This window comes from Pyrus communis, chromosome 12 (assembly GCF_963583255.1).
Source record: "Pyrus communis chromosome 12, drPyrComm1.1, whole genome shotgun sequence".
In the NCBI taxonomy this organism is placed as follows: Eukaryota; Viridiplantae; Streptophyta; class Magnoliopsida; order Rosales; family Rosaceae; genus Pyrus; species Pyrus communis.
In genome coordinates this window covers 16,864,992-16,879,584 of record NC_084814.1, presented here as the reverse complement: position 1 = coordinate 16,879,584, position 14,593 = coordinate 16,864,992, and the positions used below count along the sequence as shown (strand labels likewise).

Below are 14,593 nucleotides of genomic sequence, written 5' to 3'. Positions count from 1 at the left end.
CCAACGAAAGCTTCCAAATAAATTTTGGAACATTATAAGTAGCAGATGAAAGAGTACAGGAAATAGTTTTCACTCGCTTTTATGTAGATTCAGTGAGGCGATTAGACTTTTCTCACATAACCGCATCCATAAACATTATTTTTAAAGAGGGAGATGGCAAATACCACCACTGCTCTATATCCGACTCGGGTATAACTTGATATAAGTCCAATTTTTTGAGCCAATAGTAGGAATAGTCCAATTTATTAAAATAAGTCCAATTCCTTAAATCTTATTATTTTATTATCAATAATTATCTCTTAAATGATAAGATTTATTATAAAAATCAAATTTCTTCCTAATTATCTCTTTGATTATTTATTTATTTTGTTCTTTCTTGTTCTTTATCCCGTTTTAAACCCCATTTATAGATTTTAGTTTTTATTTTTATAATCAACATATATCACAGGTTAATTATATTTATCTACCTATATGACAAATTCTTTTTTATAATCAAGTAAGATTCATGTGCCTTGCTTGTAGATATATTATGTTTTTTCTACCTTTTATTTAAGTTTCATATCTTACTTATAGGTATGATATACATTCATATATTTGTTACTTGAGTTAGGTTAGAATGATTTGCATATAGATTTATGTTAATATATAAATTTTTTTTTTTATGTTATAAGATATTGATTATATTTTTTGGGGTTGAAAATTCATAATATTAGAAGATTTTAATTGATTTTTAATATTTTTAGAAAATATAAAATGAGCATTAAAAAAATAAATACATATAATTAGATAATTGGACTCACTCCTAAAAATCATTTATGTTTTTAGATCTGGATCTAAGGGCTGGTTTGGTATTGCTGTACCTTGAAAAAAAGATGCTTCTGCTGTGCTGTGAGAATAAGCAGCTGTGAAATAAAGCAGCAGAGTGTTTGGTAAACTTTTTTGTAAAAGTGCTTTTGAAAAAAAAAAAAAAAAAAAAGTAGTATTAGAGTGTTTGGTAAACTTTTATGTAAAACAAATGTGAAAAAAAACTGGTTTTTCAAAGCTGGGTTTTGCAGCTTCTTGTTTTTGGCTTTTTTTCACCCAAAACTGTGAAAAAAAGTTGAAGCTGAGTGTTTACCAAACACAAAAACAGCTCCCAGCCTTTTTTGATAGCAGCTTTTTTCAGAATCACCTCAGTACCAAACCAGGTCTAAAAGCCCTTTTAAGGAATTCCCAAAACCGCCCCATATCCATATATGTCCTCCATAATCTCCCCACTAGGGTCGGGTATCCGCAAACATCCAAGCCCATGGGGCTTTTTGCCATCCTCACTTTTAATTCAGCATCTTAAGTAGTATGCTCGGAGTCTCATAATCTATGAGTATGCTCGGGGTCTCATAATCTATGAGTGGCGCCTCACTGCATATCATAGTAACCTATCTCGTTGGAAATACAACATGATATAATACGGTCCTTGCCTAAGTGATCGTCTAATGACTCCATTGTTGTGATATGAAACTCATTTCGCTGTATCACCTGTACAACTTACATGCACTAGCCAAAGACTGCTGAGTCATTGCGACGAGCATTCTTCCTCCATTACAAGATTAGAGATTTCTTTGTTGTACATTCACTTGCTTCCATGACCAGTGCCCTAGACAATACACCAAATAAGCATCTTCGCTATGATGCAAAATCTCAAAGTCAATGATCTATCTACAACACAACTATGATGCTTCATGTCTATCTTTACATCATGGCAACGATTGAGCTCTTATTGACATGAGTTTGCATCTAGAATACACATATAAGAGCTCATGCTTGATCGCATTTAGTGAACTGAATCCTATTTGAGCACATATGTATTTTCGTTTTAGTGTCGCTACACAATGACATGAGACAAGCCATCATAGACACAGTACATATATAATCATGCTCAATTAACAATCCTATGACTAGAAACATCTGAAATATATAACTCATTTTCAAATTAACGGTCCTTTGTGAATTGAGCTTAAACGCAATACAAACAACGTTAAAGTAAAATTAATTAATTAATTACAAAACGCATACGAGTACATGGGAAATTACCCTCGCAGTTAAGAATTCAAATTATCCTCCCTTTTTACCATTCCCTGCAACCAAAAAGAGGAGGAGATTTTATCACAGATGGGGTCATTCACGTATTGTACTTGTAAACACATAATTTTACTCATTTATATTTTAAAGGAACTAACTTGGTTCCTTAAGATTGAGGAGGAGTGCCTCTTAAGTTACTTCTTGACGATTTAAGGAATTTCATTTCATGCTCGTAATCCGAACTTTCTATAGTATAAATAACTTAGTAAATATCATTTCTGTGAAAAATCAATAAATATATGAGATCATTTAGTCATCGATTTATATAAAAACAAGTGGACAATTCTGGTAAAAAAAAATTGCAACCTATATATCTATTTGCTACAGTTAATTGACTAAACGATCTTATTTTTTTAAATGATATTTTATAGAGTGATTTATAATATGAACAGTTCTGATCATAAGTGCGAATTTTTTTTTTTATTTTTTAAATTAGTCACAAAGTATCTTGTAGAAGAACTCATCCTCAATATTAAGAAGACTATATTTTGCTTTGATATCAATTTTTGTCCTCTATGTTTTGCTCTATTTTAAATCAACCGATTTCGTCCTCTACATTTTGCTTTACATATCGATTTCGTCGTTGCCGGCAAATTTTTCGTTGTGCTGGTGCAACACACTTGTGGGACCAATAAAATAAACCAATTAGATTGCACCAAGTCTGTATATATATAAAATCAGAAATTAAAAATTCATAAAAGAACAAAAAATAAATAAAGTTATTACATAAAGGACCAACACTATAAAAATCAATTTTGTTTCTTTAATACACGACATAATCTCATTAGTTTTCAAGTTTCCCAGGTTTAATTTGATTTGTTGTGGATAGGATGATGGAAAACCCAGCAAGCCATGAATTTTAAGTCGAGAGCACAATGAACTGTAATTGTGAAAAGGTTGGAAGATCTGGTTAAAGAAAATGATAGCCCTGTAGATTAGATCTCACTACACAAACACTTAAAAAATTTCTAAACCTAACTTGAAGACAATAACGAAATTGATGTGAAGACAAAACGAAAAAGATGAAATTATTTAATTGGATACATAAAATATAAAAAATATATGTTTGAACAAATGATATTATCTATACTAAGGGGAAGAAAGTGGGGTTAGTCTTACAATAGGCTAGCAATACTAAGTGCCAATAAAAAATATATGTGTGCAATACTTAAATAACTATTTGTAATATAAAACAAAACCCCATATTTTTAGTTGCAAATGACGATTTAATGGAAGACAATCATACTTGCATTTGTTGACCCTAAAAACTACTTAGCCTACATGGCGCCTAGGGATGGTAACGGTTTGGTTTGAGGACGGAAATACTATATTCATCCTCATAACCATGAAAATTAACCATATCCATAACCGCAAATTAACCATCGGGGATTATCCATAACCATATCCACCAGGTAATGGATTTTCAATCGGTTATCGGTTATATCCATCTTCGTCAAAAAACAAAAAAAAAAAATTATATTCATCCAATTGACGCATTATAAATTTGAGTAGACACTAATTCTGTCATTAAATAGCAACATCCAATTACAAAAACATAACAATATATTTGAAGTTGTTCATGATAACATGCACCAAATTCTTGACAGTGAGACTCTTGAAGAGAGACGAATTTGATAAACTTGTAACATTTGATAATTGATATATAAAATGATTCAATGAATTAATTTGGTTGAGTATAACAATAATAGTATTGAATGGATGATGTTGTTGGTATGCCCCATGCATGATGTTTGGTGCATAATAAAGATAGTATAGGGTTTGATGCATGCATAATGAATTAATATAGGGAGGGTTCGGTAAATTGAATAAAATTATATTATATATCAAATATATATATATATATATAATATTCAGGTCGGATTTGGGGACGGATATAGATTAGGGACTCCTATAACCATATCCAAAACCATAACCAAATAAAGTTCACGGTTTTTCTCCATATCCATACCATACCCGAATTTTCATATCCAAATCCAATCCATTCGGGCGGTTATCCATGGTTATCGGGTTTAACGGTTAGAATTGCCATCCCTAATGGCGCCAAGGGCGGAGCCAAGTACAAGGCTCCCCTAGGCTATAGCATAGGGAGAGTTTGGTTCTTCAAGCTTAAAAATATTAATTTTTAGGTTAGTTTATGATTTTTAATTGTCATATTTCGCATAAGAAATGAAATTTTTTATTAGTAAGCTTGCTTTTAAGAATAATAAGAGCTAATAGATGTTAAATAAACTCATCACTTTAACCAATATTATATTTAATAGTAATAAAATAAAACTTCCATATCACAAATGGTTCCTTATTTTATTCACTTGAAAGCTTTGAAGACTAGAAACCTAGAAAACATAGCATAAAATTCTTGCTTCAAATTACTACATTCAAGTTTTTACTATTATATAACTTTATGTAGGCAACATAGGATTAAAAACTTGATTTCGTAGTAATAATTTTAGCTTAGCCCACACACCGAATAATTTCTGGCTACGCCATTGCATGGCGTGTAGGCCGAATAATAGACCTAGCAGTTTTTGACACAACACGAAAATAACGGATTTTGGGTCAACACTATAACTAATCGGGTCATTATTGGGTGCGGGTTCTTAATGGGTATACACGCGGGTAACACGTGGGTAACCCGTTTCGACCCATTAAGAAAAAAATTATTTTGATAATTTTAAAGTTTAATTACTAAAAGATTTATTATAAAATACAATAGCCATATTAATATATACAATATATTCTATATTAAATATATAGTTTTGTATTATTATTCAATGTAAGTTTAAAAAAAAAAAGTTTTTGTCATTATTTATTTTTATTATGAGAGTTCCTTATTATCATTACTAGGGTAAATTGTACTTAACATGTTGATGTCCAAAATCAAAATAAACTAGTATAGTATTTGTATTGGCAAAAACTAAGAAGACATACAAGCAAGTATGAAAAATGTGAAAGAATATATAAACACTCCTGATTCATCATTATTCCTCCACAATAGATCATGACTACACTTACATTATCGTTTAGATTTTTAAAATCCTCCAAACCCCCATGAATAATGTTTTTTATTTGAGGGCAAATTAATAAAATTAATAATTATTATTGTAGAAGTGTAAAAAATGTACAATCACTCATAGTGACAAGCTTTACAACTTTCATGAAGGGGTTAGCTTCGAAATCCAACACTATAATCCATAAATCTTAAATTTATATTTAACCGTCGATTGTCATTTACGCTTTATTCTTCTTACTAAGTTTCATTTTTAAAATTTTCTTTTTTGAAAACATGATCATTTGGCAGATGTAAGAAGATGAACAGTTCAGATCTTTGATATCACATTTCGATATTTACAGTTAACTGAAATATGAGTCGATGTCATATAGTTTGTAGAAACTTTATAAACATCAAGCAATATTTTCACAACCGTAAAACTCTGAATATAATATGAACGATCCAAATCGTTCATCTTCCTGCATCCTCTAATAGATCATGTTTTCAACAAAAAAAAAAAAAAAAAAAAAAAAAAAAAAATCTGAAAAAAAAACAAATTTGATGAGAACAATGAAGCGTAAGTATAGACAATACAAATATGAGTCTTGCAAAGAAAAATGCTAGAGCAATCAATTGAGGTAAGCGAAAATATACTTAAAAGAAAAATACGTTTTTATGTTTTGGATGTGACTATATGATATGCATATACTTATTTAGTATTATGTTTTTCATTTGATTATTTATTGATTTAAAATATATTTTCCTTAACGTGTAACGGGTCGGGTTGTATTACCTGTTAATATTATCGGATCTAATTCAGGTCGAGTCATTTTACCCGTTTATTTTAACGGGTATTACATGACACGACCCGTTAAGATATCGAGTATGACATGAACACGAAAAACATGACACAAATGCCAGGTCTACCGAATAACTAGTAAGTTAACTACGTCATTCGGTTGAATGCGAGGCGTGCCAACTTATCGGCCGAGCTCAGTCGGGGGAGTGAATGAGTGTTGATGTGGCGTTGGGCGTGCTAATGACTTCTGAATCTTAAGACTGCTATTGAGGAATGAACACATCTCGGCCTTCAGGTTATAGAGCCTGAAGACAGGGCTGCTAGTTTCTACGAAGTTCAATATCAAATACAACATAGATACAACAGTAAATACAACAGAGTGCAATGCTATGCATAATAAAAAGTACGATCATGCCATTATTACAACATAGATAAAATTGCAGTAAATGAATCATCACCCAAAATCCAGAGGATGAAAGCTGCACTACCAAGCCCACTCGTTACCACCAGTGTTCTCCTTACCCTCGTTACGCCCTGAAAGGGTTGATAAAACAAAATGTGAGTGGACCAGCTTTATCACAATTATAAAATCATTATTCAACATAATAACCCCTATTTTGAGAACATATACAACGAATACTATATAATAATATATACTACCATAATAGTAAAATCTCATCAATCACTACAATCGAAAACATTCAATCCATGTTCAGAAATCATACCTTAACTTAATAAATCATGCTAGCATCCACTAGCATAAGTATAGTAAGCCGGAAATATACTGGCGTCAACTAGCCAAACTAGATTTGCAAAAACGAAATTCACCATTGTCATTTAGAAAATCGAAAACCCTAGGGTTAGGTCTCATGTCCGTCATTCGCCACGACGGTGGTGTCATGTGCCGTCACACATTGAGAAACACGCACCTCCGTGGGCTGCGTTCGCTAACGAACATGTCGTCGTACTCGCTATCATGGTTCGGCGAGTAGACATCACACTCGCCGTCACCAGAGCCACCCGCCGGTGCGGTGAGAATAAGTTGAAGATAATGAAATATACCTCTGCCGTTAGAAGGTTCTGTTAAAATCAACAGAATATCTGCTGCCGCCGTCAAAACTGACGGCCACTGCCGTTGACCCTCATCGATGCCGTCGCCAGAATCTAAAGAAAACCCAGATTACGGCCAAGCCTAGTTTTAGTTCCAAATTCAACAAATTTAACCCCAAAACACGATCAAAATTTGTCCCAAAGGGTTAGGAACTCAACAAAAATAGATTTGGGAGGAGGAGAAGTCGAATCCACCTCGGATTCAACGATTTTTGCTCAGAAAATTCTCGTCGAAAACTGCAGAGAGTGACAGAGGGTTTGCATGCATCAAATCAGAGACCAATCATCAATTTAACATCAAGAAAACCCCACACCGAACTTACCCAGATCACATGCAACGGGATTGGGGGTGAACCGTGGCTCGAATTCGTCGGAGTTCATCCTCCTTCTCTTGCCGGAAACTGGAAATAGAGATGAGGGTGCATGCAGTGGTTAGCTTAAACATATAGCTCAAAAACCTCATCCAAACATCCCAGGAACAAGAGAGAGCGAATGGAAACATTACCAACACTAGTTGACTTCAAACTCGACGACACTTGGCCAGAATTAGTCGTCGGAGCTGGGGTTCGTATGCACAAAAATTGCAGAGGTCGAAACCCTTGAGTTTCAACACAACATTAGCATCACAGGGTGCAACAAAGTAATATTAAAACCCGAAAATTCAAGGAATGAGCATAGGTCTCACCTGGGTTCGAGTTTGAGAGCTTCAAGCTCTCCGCTAATATGGTGCCGAGGTCCACACTGCACCGATCTCACATGCAAGAACACCATTGTGACCCTTGCATCCCACAGACTTCGAATATATAGAAATAAGGTTTGATTTGTGAAGGTAAGTGGGAGAGTGAGAGTTCTTCTCTCGGTGCTAGAGAGGGATAGTGAGTTTGAGAAAGAAGGAGTGAATAAAAAATAAGGGAGAAGAGAGACCGAGAGTGGGGTAATCCCACTTAAACCACATTTAGGTGAATTACAAAATTGCCTTCCACTAATTGTGAAAATTACAATTAGGCCCTCGTGGTCTCGATTTGAATTTCAATTTCGATGTTAAACTAACGTACGAGAAATTAAATTATCAAAATTAAGAAAGTATGAGGATTGAACTTTCGAGTCGGCTCGATAAATTAATTAAGACACCCACTCAGGTGCAAAATAGTCATTTCACATGTCTCGGAAATAAAACACAATATTTCAAGGTACGGGTTGTAATAGTCTACCCTTGTTAAGAAAATTTCGTCTTTGAAATTTCTACCACTTTAGTAGAAGAGATAGGGATATTTAGTTCTTATACTTTCTTCAATTTCCCAAGTAGCTTCTTTGATCTTGTGATTTTGCCAAAGAACCTTCACCAAAGGTATCATCTTGTTCCAAGGTGTTTTCTCTCTCCAATCTAGTATAACAACTGGTTCCTCTTCATAACTCAAGTCTTTTTGTAGCTCCACTTGTGACGATTCTAAGACATGTAATTCATCCGGTACATACACTCGAAGCATCGAAACATGGAACACATTGTGAACACGCGATAACTCCGTAGGCAAGTCCAAACGATAAGCTCCGTTTCCCACTCTTTTAGTGATATAGTAGGGACCAATGTATTGAGGACTAAGCTTTCCTCGCTTCTCGAACTCACCACGCCTTTCCATGGTGACAACCTCAGGAATACACGACCCTAACATTATATTCATGATGCCTCTGAAATTTGGCCAATAGGTTGCAAGTGGGTATATAGTTTGGACACTGGTGGAATCAAACTTTGAAATTCGGCCAATAGGTTGCAAGTGGGTATATAAAACTAAAAGGGATGCTAATGGAAGAATTGAGAGATATAAAGCACAGTTGGTTGCTAAGGGGTTTACTCAGAGGGAGGGAATCGACTATAATGACACTTTCTTTCCGGTTTCCTTTAAAGATTCTATGTGAGTTATAATGTCTTTGGCTACCTATTTTGATCTTGAGTTACATCAAATGGATGTAAAAACAGCTTTTCTTAATGGAGATCTACAAGAAGACATTTATATGAAACAACCTGTTGGATTTGTTAAAAGGGGGAAGGATAGTATGGTATGCAAGCTCAATAAGTCAATATACGGCTTAAAACAAGCATCAAAGCAATGGTACTTGAAATTTGATCAAATTGTCTTTGCATAAGGTTTTGTAGAAAATAAGTTTGATGATTGCATATATATTAAGTTCTCAGGATCCAAATTCATTTTCTTGGTACTTTATGTTGATGACATCCTTTTTGCAAGCTCATGTCCCCAATTGCTTCAAAGTACTAAAGGAATGCTCAGTGACAACTTTGAGATGAAGGACCTTGGTGAAGCACATTATGTATTGGGAATAGAGATTGTTCGAGATAGGCAAATGAGGCTTCTTGGCTTATCTCAAAAGGGATATATTGACATAATATTGGTGAGATTTCATATGGAAAGTTGCAATAATGGTCAAGTTCCAGTCAATAAAAGTGATAAGTTCTCGAAGAGTGAGTGTCCAAAAACTGATTTGGAATCAAAGAAGATGCAAGCTAAACTTTATGCTTCTTTAGTTGGAAGTCTCATGTATGCAACTATATGTACAAGGCCTGATATTGCCTTTATCGTTGGCTTGCTAGGTAGATTTCAAGCAAATCCAGGTGAAGCACATTGGGTGGCAGCTAAGAAAGTTCTGTGATACTTGCAAAGAACCATGAGTCATATGTTGGTGTATGGTAGAACCAATTCTTTGGAACTTATGGGATATACAGACTCGGATTTGGCTAGAGATGTGGATGATAGGAAATCAACTGGGGGTTATATCTTCATGCTTAATGGAGGGGCAGTTTCATGGAAAAGTGCAAAACAAACTGTTATAGCTACATCTACTATGGAGGCTGAGTTTGTAGCTTTGAAGGCATGAAACAGGTAGCATGGTTGAAGAATTTCTTAACAGATTTAAAGGTTGTGAATTCGATTCAGAAGCCTGTTAAGATGTTCTGTGATAACAACTCGACTGTATTCTTTGCCAAGAATAATAGGCGTACTTCAGCTTCATGCTTGATGGATGTCAAATTTCTTCAGGTCAGAGAACAGGTCAAGAAAGGAACTATCGAAGTATAACACATAAGCACTACAATGATGCTTGCTAATCCGTTAACTAAGGCATTGCCTATTTGAGAATTTAGAAAACATGTTTCTTTGATGGGAGTGCTAGAAAGTTTTGATCAGTGGGAGTGATCAAGCATGTTTTGAGGCCTCGGTGTTGCAGCTGTGAATAATTTAGTATAATGAGTGCAACTCTGACAAACTAAGGTTAAGATATAGCTAGTTTGCTAGTTTTATTTTGTATTTTAATAAGTGTCTTTGTCCTGAGACTGAATACTTTAAGTTTTGAAAGTATTGTAGTATTGGTGATAGACTATGTTAGAAGTTTAGATTCATTTGATACTTTGAAAGACAGTTTGTCTGTTTTAAAGTTTATAGTTAATGAATTTTATTCAATCATTAAAATGTTGCTTTTCGATGAAGATTGTTATGTACTGTGATCTTTTGAAAAGTGGGAGCATAATCTGGATTGTTTATGTTGTTTTGAATCATGAGTTATATTTACAGATTGAGTACATGTGAGCTTCGATTCAATACTGCATTTTGGTTGTAGTCTGTGAATCTTGGTTCCTGTATTTTGAGATGTAATGAGACATTGGTCATGATGGTGGAATCTTGGATAAGGCTATGTGATCACTTCTTATGATTGGTGAAAGCTATGTTTGATTTTTGTCTCATGTTCAAGTGGGAGAATGTAAGAGTGTAAACATGAGATAAGATGATCGAGCATTAGCTATTCAAGTCCAATAAGGATAAGAAAGTCTTATAGGAAGATGAATATCAGTTCTTGTCAATAAAGGATTTTATTGCAGTAGTAAACTAGTATGAATTAGGAAAACATAAGTTGTTTTCCATAAGGATTTTAATAGGGAATCCACATGCTAATATGAGAAGGATATGTGTATATATATGGCATTCTCTTCTCTCACAGGTGCGCGCTCTTGTTAGAACTGAGTCCTATTCTTGGTTAGAGCAAAAGTATCCTGATAGAGAGAAGAAGAGTTGCTGCATTCAGATTAACAGTGAACACCCATGGCTGTTTCCAATGGAAATTCTTCAGGTCATTATGTTTGACTTTTATAAGGATTAGTGTTATGTGTTTTGATCTTGGTTGTGATTTATGTAACTTATTAGTTGAACACTTAAATGTTAAGAGTGATAATACTGCTATGAGTAATTACCCTCGCAGTTAGAGTTAGATTTCAAATCATCCTGCCTTTTTACCATTCCCTCCAACAAAAAAGAGGAGATTTTATCACAAATGGGGTCATTTAGGTATTGTACTTGTACACGCATAATTTTACCCATTTATATTTTAAAAGCATTAACTTGGCTACTTAAGATTGACGAGAAGTGTCTATCAAGCTATTTCGTGACGATTTAAGGAATTTCGTTTCATGCTCGTAATCAAAACCATACATATTATAAATCCTAGTAAATATCATTTTTGGAAAAAAAAATCAATAAATATATGAGAACGTTTAGTCATCAATCTGTATAAAAACAGATGGACGGTTTTGGTAAAAAAATTGCAAACCATATATCTAATTGCTACAGTCAATTGATTAAACGACCTTATTTTAAAAAAAAAAAAAATTTGTAAAGATGATTTTATAAAGTAATTTATAATATAAATAGTTCCGATTAGCACAAAAAAAGTTATGTAAAATTGTCACAAAGTATCTTGTGGAAGAACTCCTCAGTCTGTGAAGAGTACGTTTTGCTTTGCCTTTCAATCTTGTCCCCTATGTTTGCTCTGTTTTAAATAAATCGACTTCGTCCTCCATATTTTGCTTTACATATCAAATTCGTCATTGCCAGTAAAATTGTTGTTGTGCTGGTATAACACGCTTGTGAGACCAATAAAATAAAAGAAAAACTAACGAAATTCAAAAATTTTAGTTTTAATAAAAAATACAAAATAAAAGTGTAAGTAATCAGTACTATGAATGCCTTTTTAAGATAAAAATGTCTTTAACGTTAAAAGTGAACAATACCAAAAAAGTTTCATTAAAACCCCCTAAAATAAACCAATCAGATTGCACCAAGTTTGTCAAAAACATAAATATTTAGAAATTAAAATTTTATAAAAGATTGAAAAATAAATAAAGATTATTGCAGAAAGGACCAACACTAGAAAAATCAAATTTATCTCTTTAATACACGACAGAATCTCATTGTCATTAGTTTTCAAGTTTTTCAGGTTTAATTTGATTTGTTGTGGATTGGATGATAGAAAAAGTTGAGAGCACAATGAACTGTAATTGTGAAAAGGTTGGAAGATTTGGGCACTGATAGCCGTATAGCAAAAACAGGTAGACGGCTTGTGTTTCTAGAGCAAACCCCCACGTTGATTCTCGTACACCGACCTCGCAATCATCGACGTGTTGGTGCAACCCCCTCTCGCTGGTGCCCCTTCACTCCCTCGACGAGTCCGTCACCAAAAATACCCCCAACCCAATTATCCCCTTATTATTTCTTATATATCAGTCTCCCCATTCACTGACCCTCCATTTCCCCCTCCCCCCCCTCTCTCTCTCTACTTTCTCTCTACAGAACAGCAGCATCCATGGAATCTTCACCAGCTCTGTCCCGCATAGGCCTGGCAGGCCTCGCCGTCATGGGCCAAAACCTCGCCCTCAATATCGCCGAGAAAGGGTTTCCGATCTCCGTCTATAACCGCACCACCTCCAAGGTCGACGAGACCGTTGAACGGGCCCACAACGAGGGGAACCTCCCACTGTTTGGCCAGTACAACCCTCGCGATTTTGTGCTCTCCATCGAACGGCCTAGATCTGTTATTATCCTCGTCAAAGCTGGAGCTCCCGTTGATCAGACCATCGCCGCCCTCTCCGCCCACATGGAGCCTGGCGATGCAATCATCGACGGTGGAAACGAGTGGTATGAGAACACCGAGCGCCGCATCGCCGAGGCCAACGGAAGGGGGCTTCTGTACCTCGGGATGGGGGTCTCAGGCGGCGAGGATGGAGCCCGCCACGGGCCCAGCTTGATGCCCGGAGGGTCCCACCAGGCCTACACCAACGTCCAGGACATCCTCCACAAGGTCGCTGCCCAGGTCGACGACGGCCCCTGCGTAACCTACATCGGCGAAGGGGGTTCTGGTAATTTCGTCAAGATGGTCCACAACGGAATCGAATACGGCGACATGCAGCTGATTTCGGAGGCGTACGACGTGCTGAAGAACGTCGGAGGGCTGACGAACGAGGAATTGGGCGAGATTTTCTCGGAGTGGAACAGGGGAGAGCTGGAGAGCTTCCTGGTTGAGATTACAGCCGACATTTTTAGGGTCAAGGATGATTTGGCTGATGGCTTTTTGGTGGACAAGCTGCTTGACAAGACGGGGATGAAGGGGACCGGGAAATGGACGGTCCAGCAGGCGGCGGAGCTGTCAGTCGCTGCGCCCACCATTGCTGCTTCCTTGGACTGCAGGTACTTAAGTGGGTTGAAGGAGGAGAGAGAGAAGGCCGAGGAGGCTCTGAAGCAGGCAGGGTTTAAGGAGGAGATTGGCAGCGTGACGAGCGGCATTGATAAGAAGAGGTTGATTGATGATGTGAGGCAGGCATTGTATGCGTCGAAGATTTGCAGTTATGCTCAAGGGATGAACTTGTTGAGGGCCAAGAGTGTGGAGAAGGGTTGGAATTTGAATTTGGGGGAATTGGCTCGGATTTGGAAAGGCGGGTGCATTATCAGAGCGGTGTTCTTGGATCGGATCAAGAATGCTTATCAGAGGAATCAGAGCTTGCCCAACTTGATTGTTGATCCCGATTTTGCTAAAGAAATGGTGCAGAGGCAGGCTGCGTGGAGGAGGGTTGTCGGGTTGGCAGTGGCCGCGGGGATTAGCACTCCCGGAATGTGTGCCAGTTTGTCATATTTCGACACTTATCGGCGGGGTAGGCTTCCAGCCAACCTTGTTCAGGCGCAGAGGGACTTGTTTGGGGCTCATACCTATGAGAGGGTGGATCGCCCCGGGGCCTTTCACACAGAGTGGACGAAGCTTGCTCAGAAGAGTGGTTCGGGTGTTGGTGCACTCCATTGAGGTTTTGTTGTTTACTAGCTTGATTTGGATTGGATTGGATTGGATTGGATTGGATGGTGGTTGTTTCGATATCAAATTTGAATTGTATACGTCTCTTACGTCTCTTAGAGTGTTGGAGGCTTTTTTGCGTAGGCATAGCGAATAGCGATCATTGCTTCACCTTCTTACTAATAAGAACCGCATATGCCTTTTCTGAGTTCAATGAGCTTATGATTTCCTCCATTATTCACTTCTGCATTTTGAAATACTTGCTCTGTTCGTTGGATTTCTGTTGTGTTTCTTTCGAATGCCAATGTTTTGCGAATCTGAATCTGTTTTCGTGTTTTGATTCGATAAATGGAGATAACATTTAGGTTTGTTTGTAAGATAAGAAGAAGCTTTCACTTTCTTGTGTGTATGGCAATCATGCTTCTTCAACTCGTAAC

General features: G+C 36.4%; 1 protein-coding gene across 1 annotated transcript; it reads left to right on the top strand.

Moving 5' to 3' along the window:
* Window positions 1–12,313: 12,313 nt before the first annotated feature.
* On the top strand, window positions 12,314–14,593 carry LOC137710802 (6-phosphogluconate dehydrogenase, decarboxylating 3, chloroplastic-like). The gene has a single exon (XM_068449933.1). It carries the CDS (start codon window positions 12,681–12,683, stop codon window positions 14,166–14,168), a length of 1,488 nt encoding a protein of 495 aa, XP_068306034.1. The 5' UTR covers window positions 12,314–12,680; the 3' UTR covers window positions 14,169–14,593.

Bases quoted from the DNA above. Each gene is read 5' to 3' on its own strand.
- LOC137710802 (XM_068449933.1), top strand. From the start codon at position 12,681: ATGGAATCTTCACCAGCTCTGTCCCGCATAGGCCTGGCAGGCCTCGCC.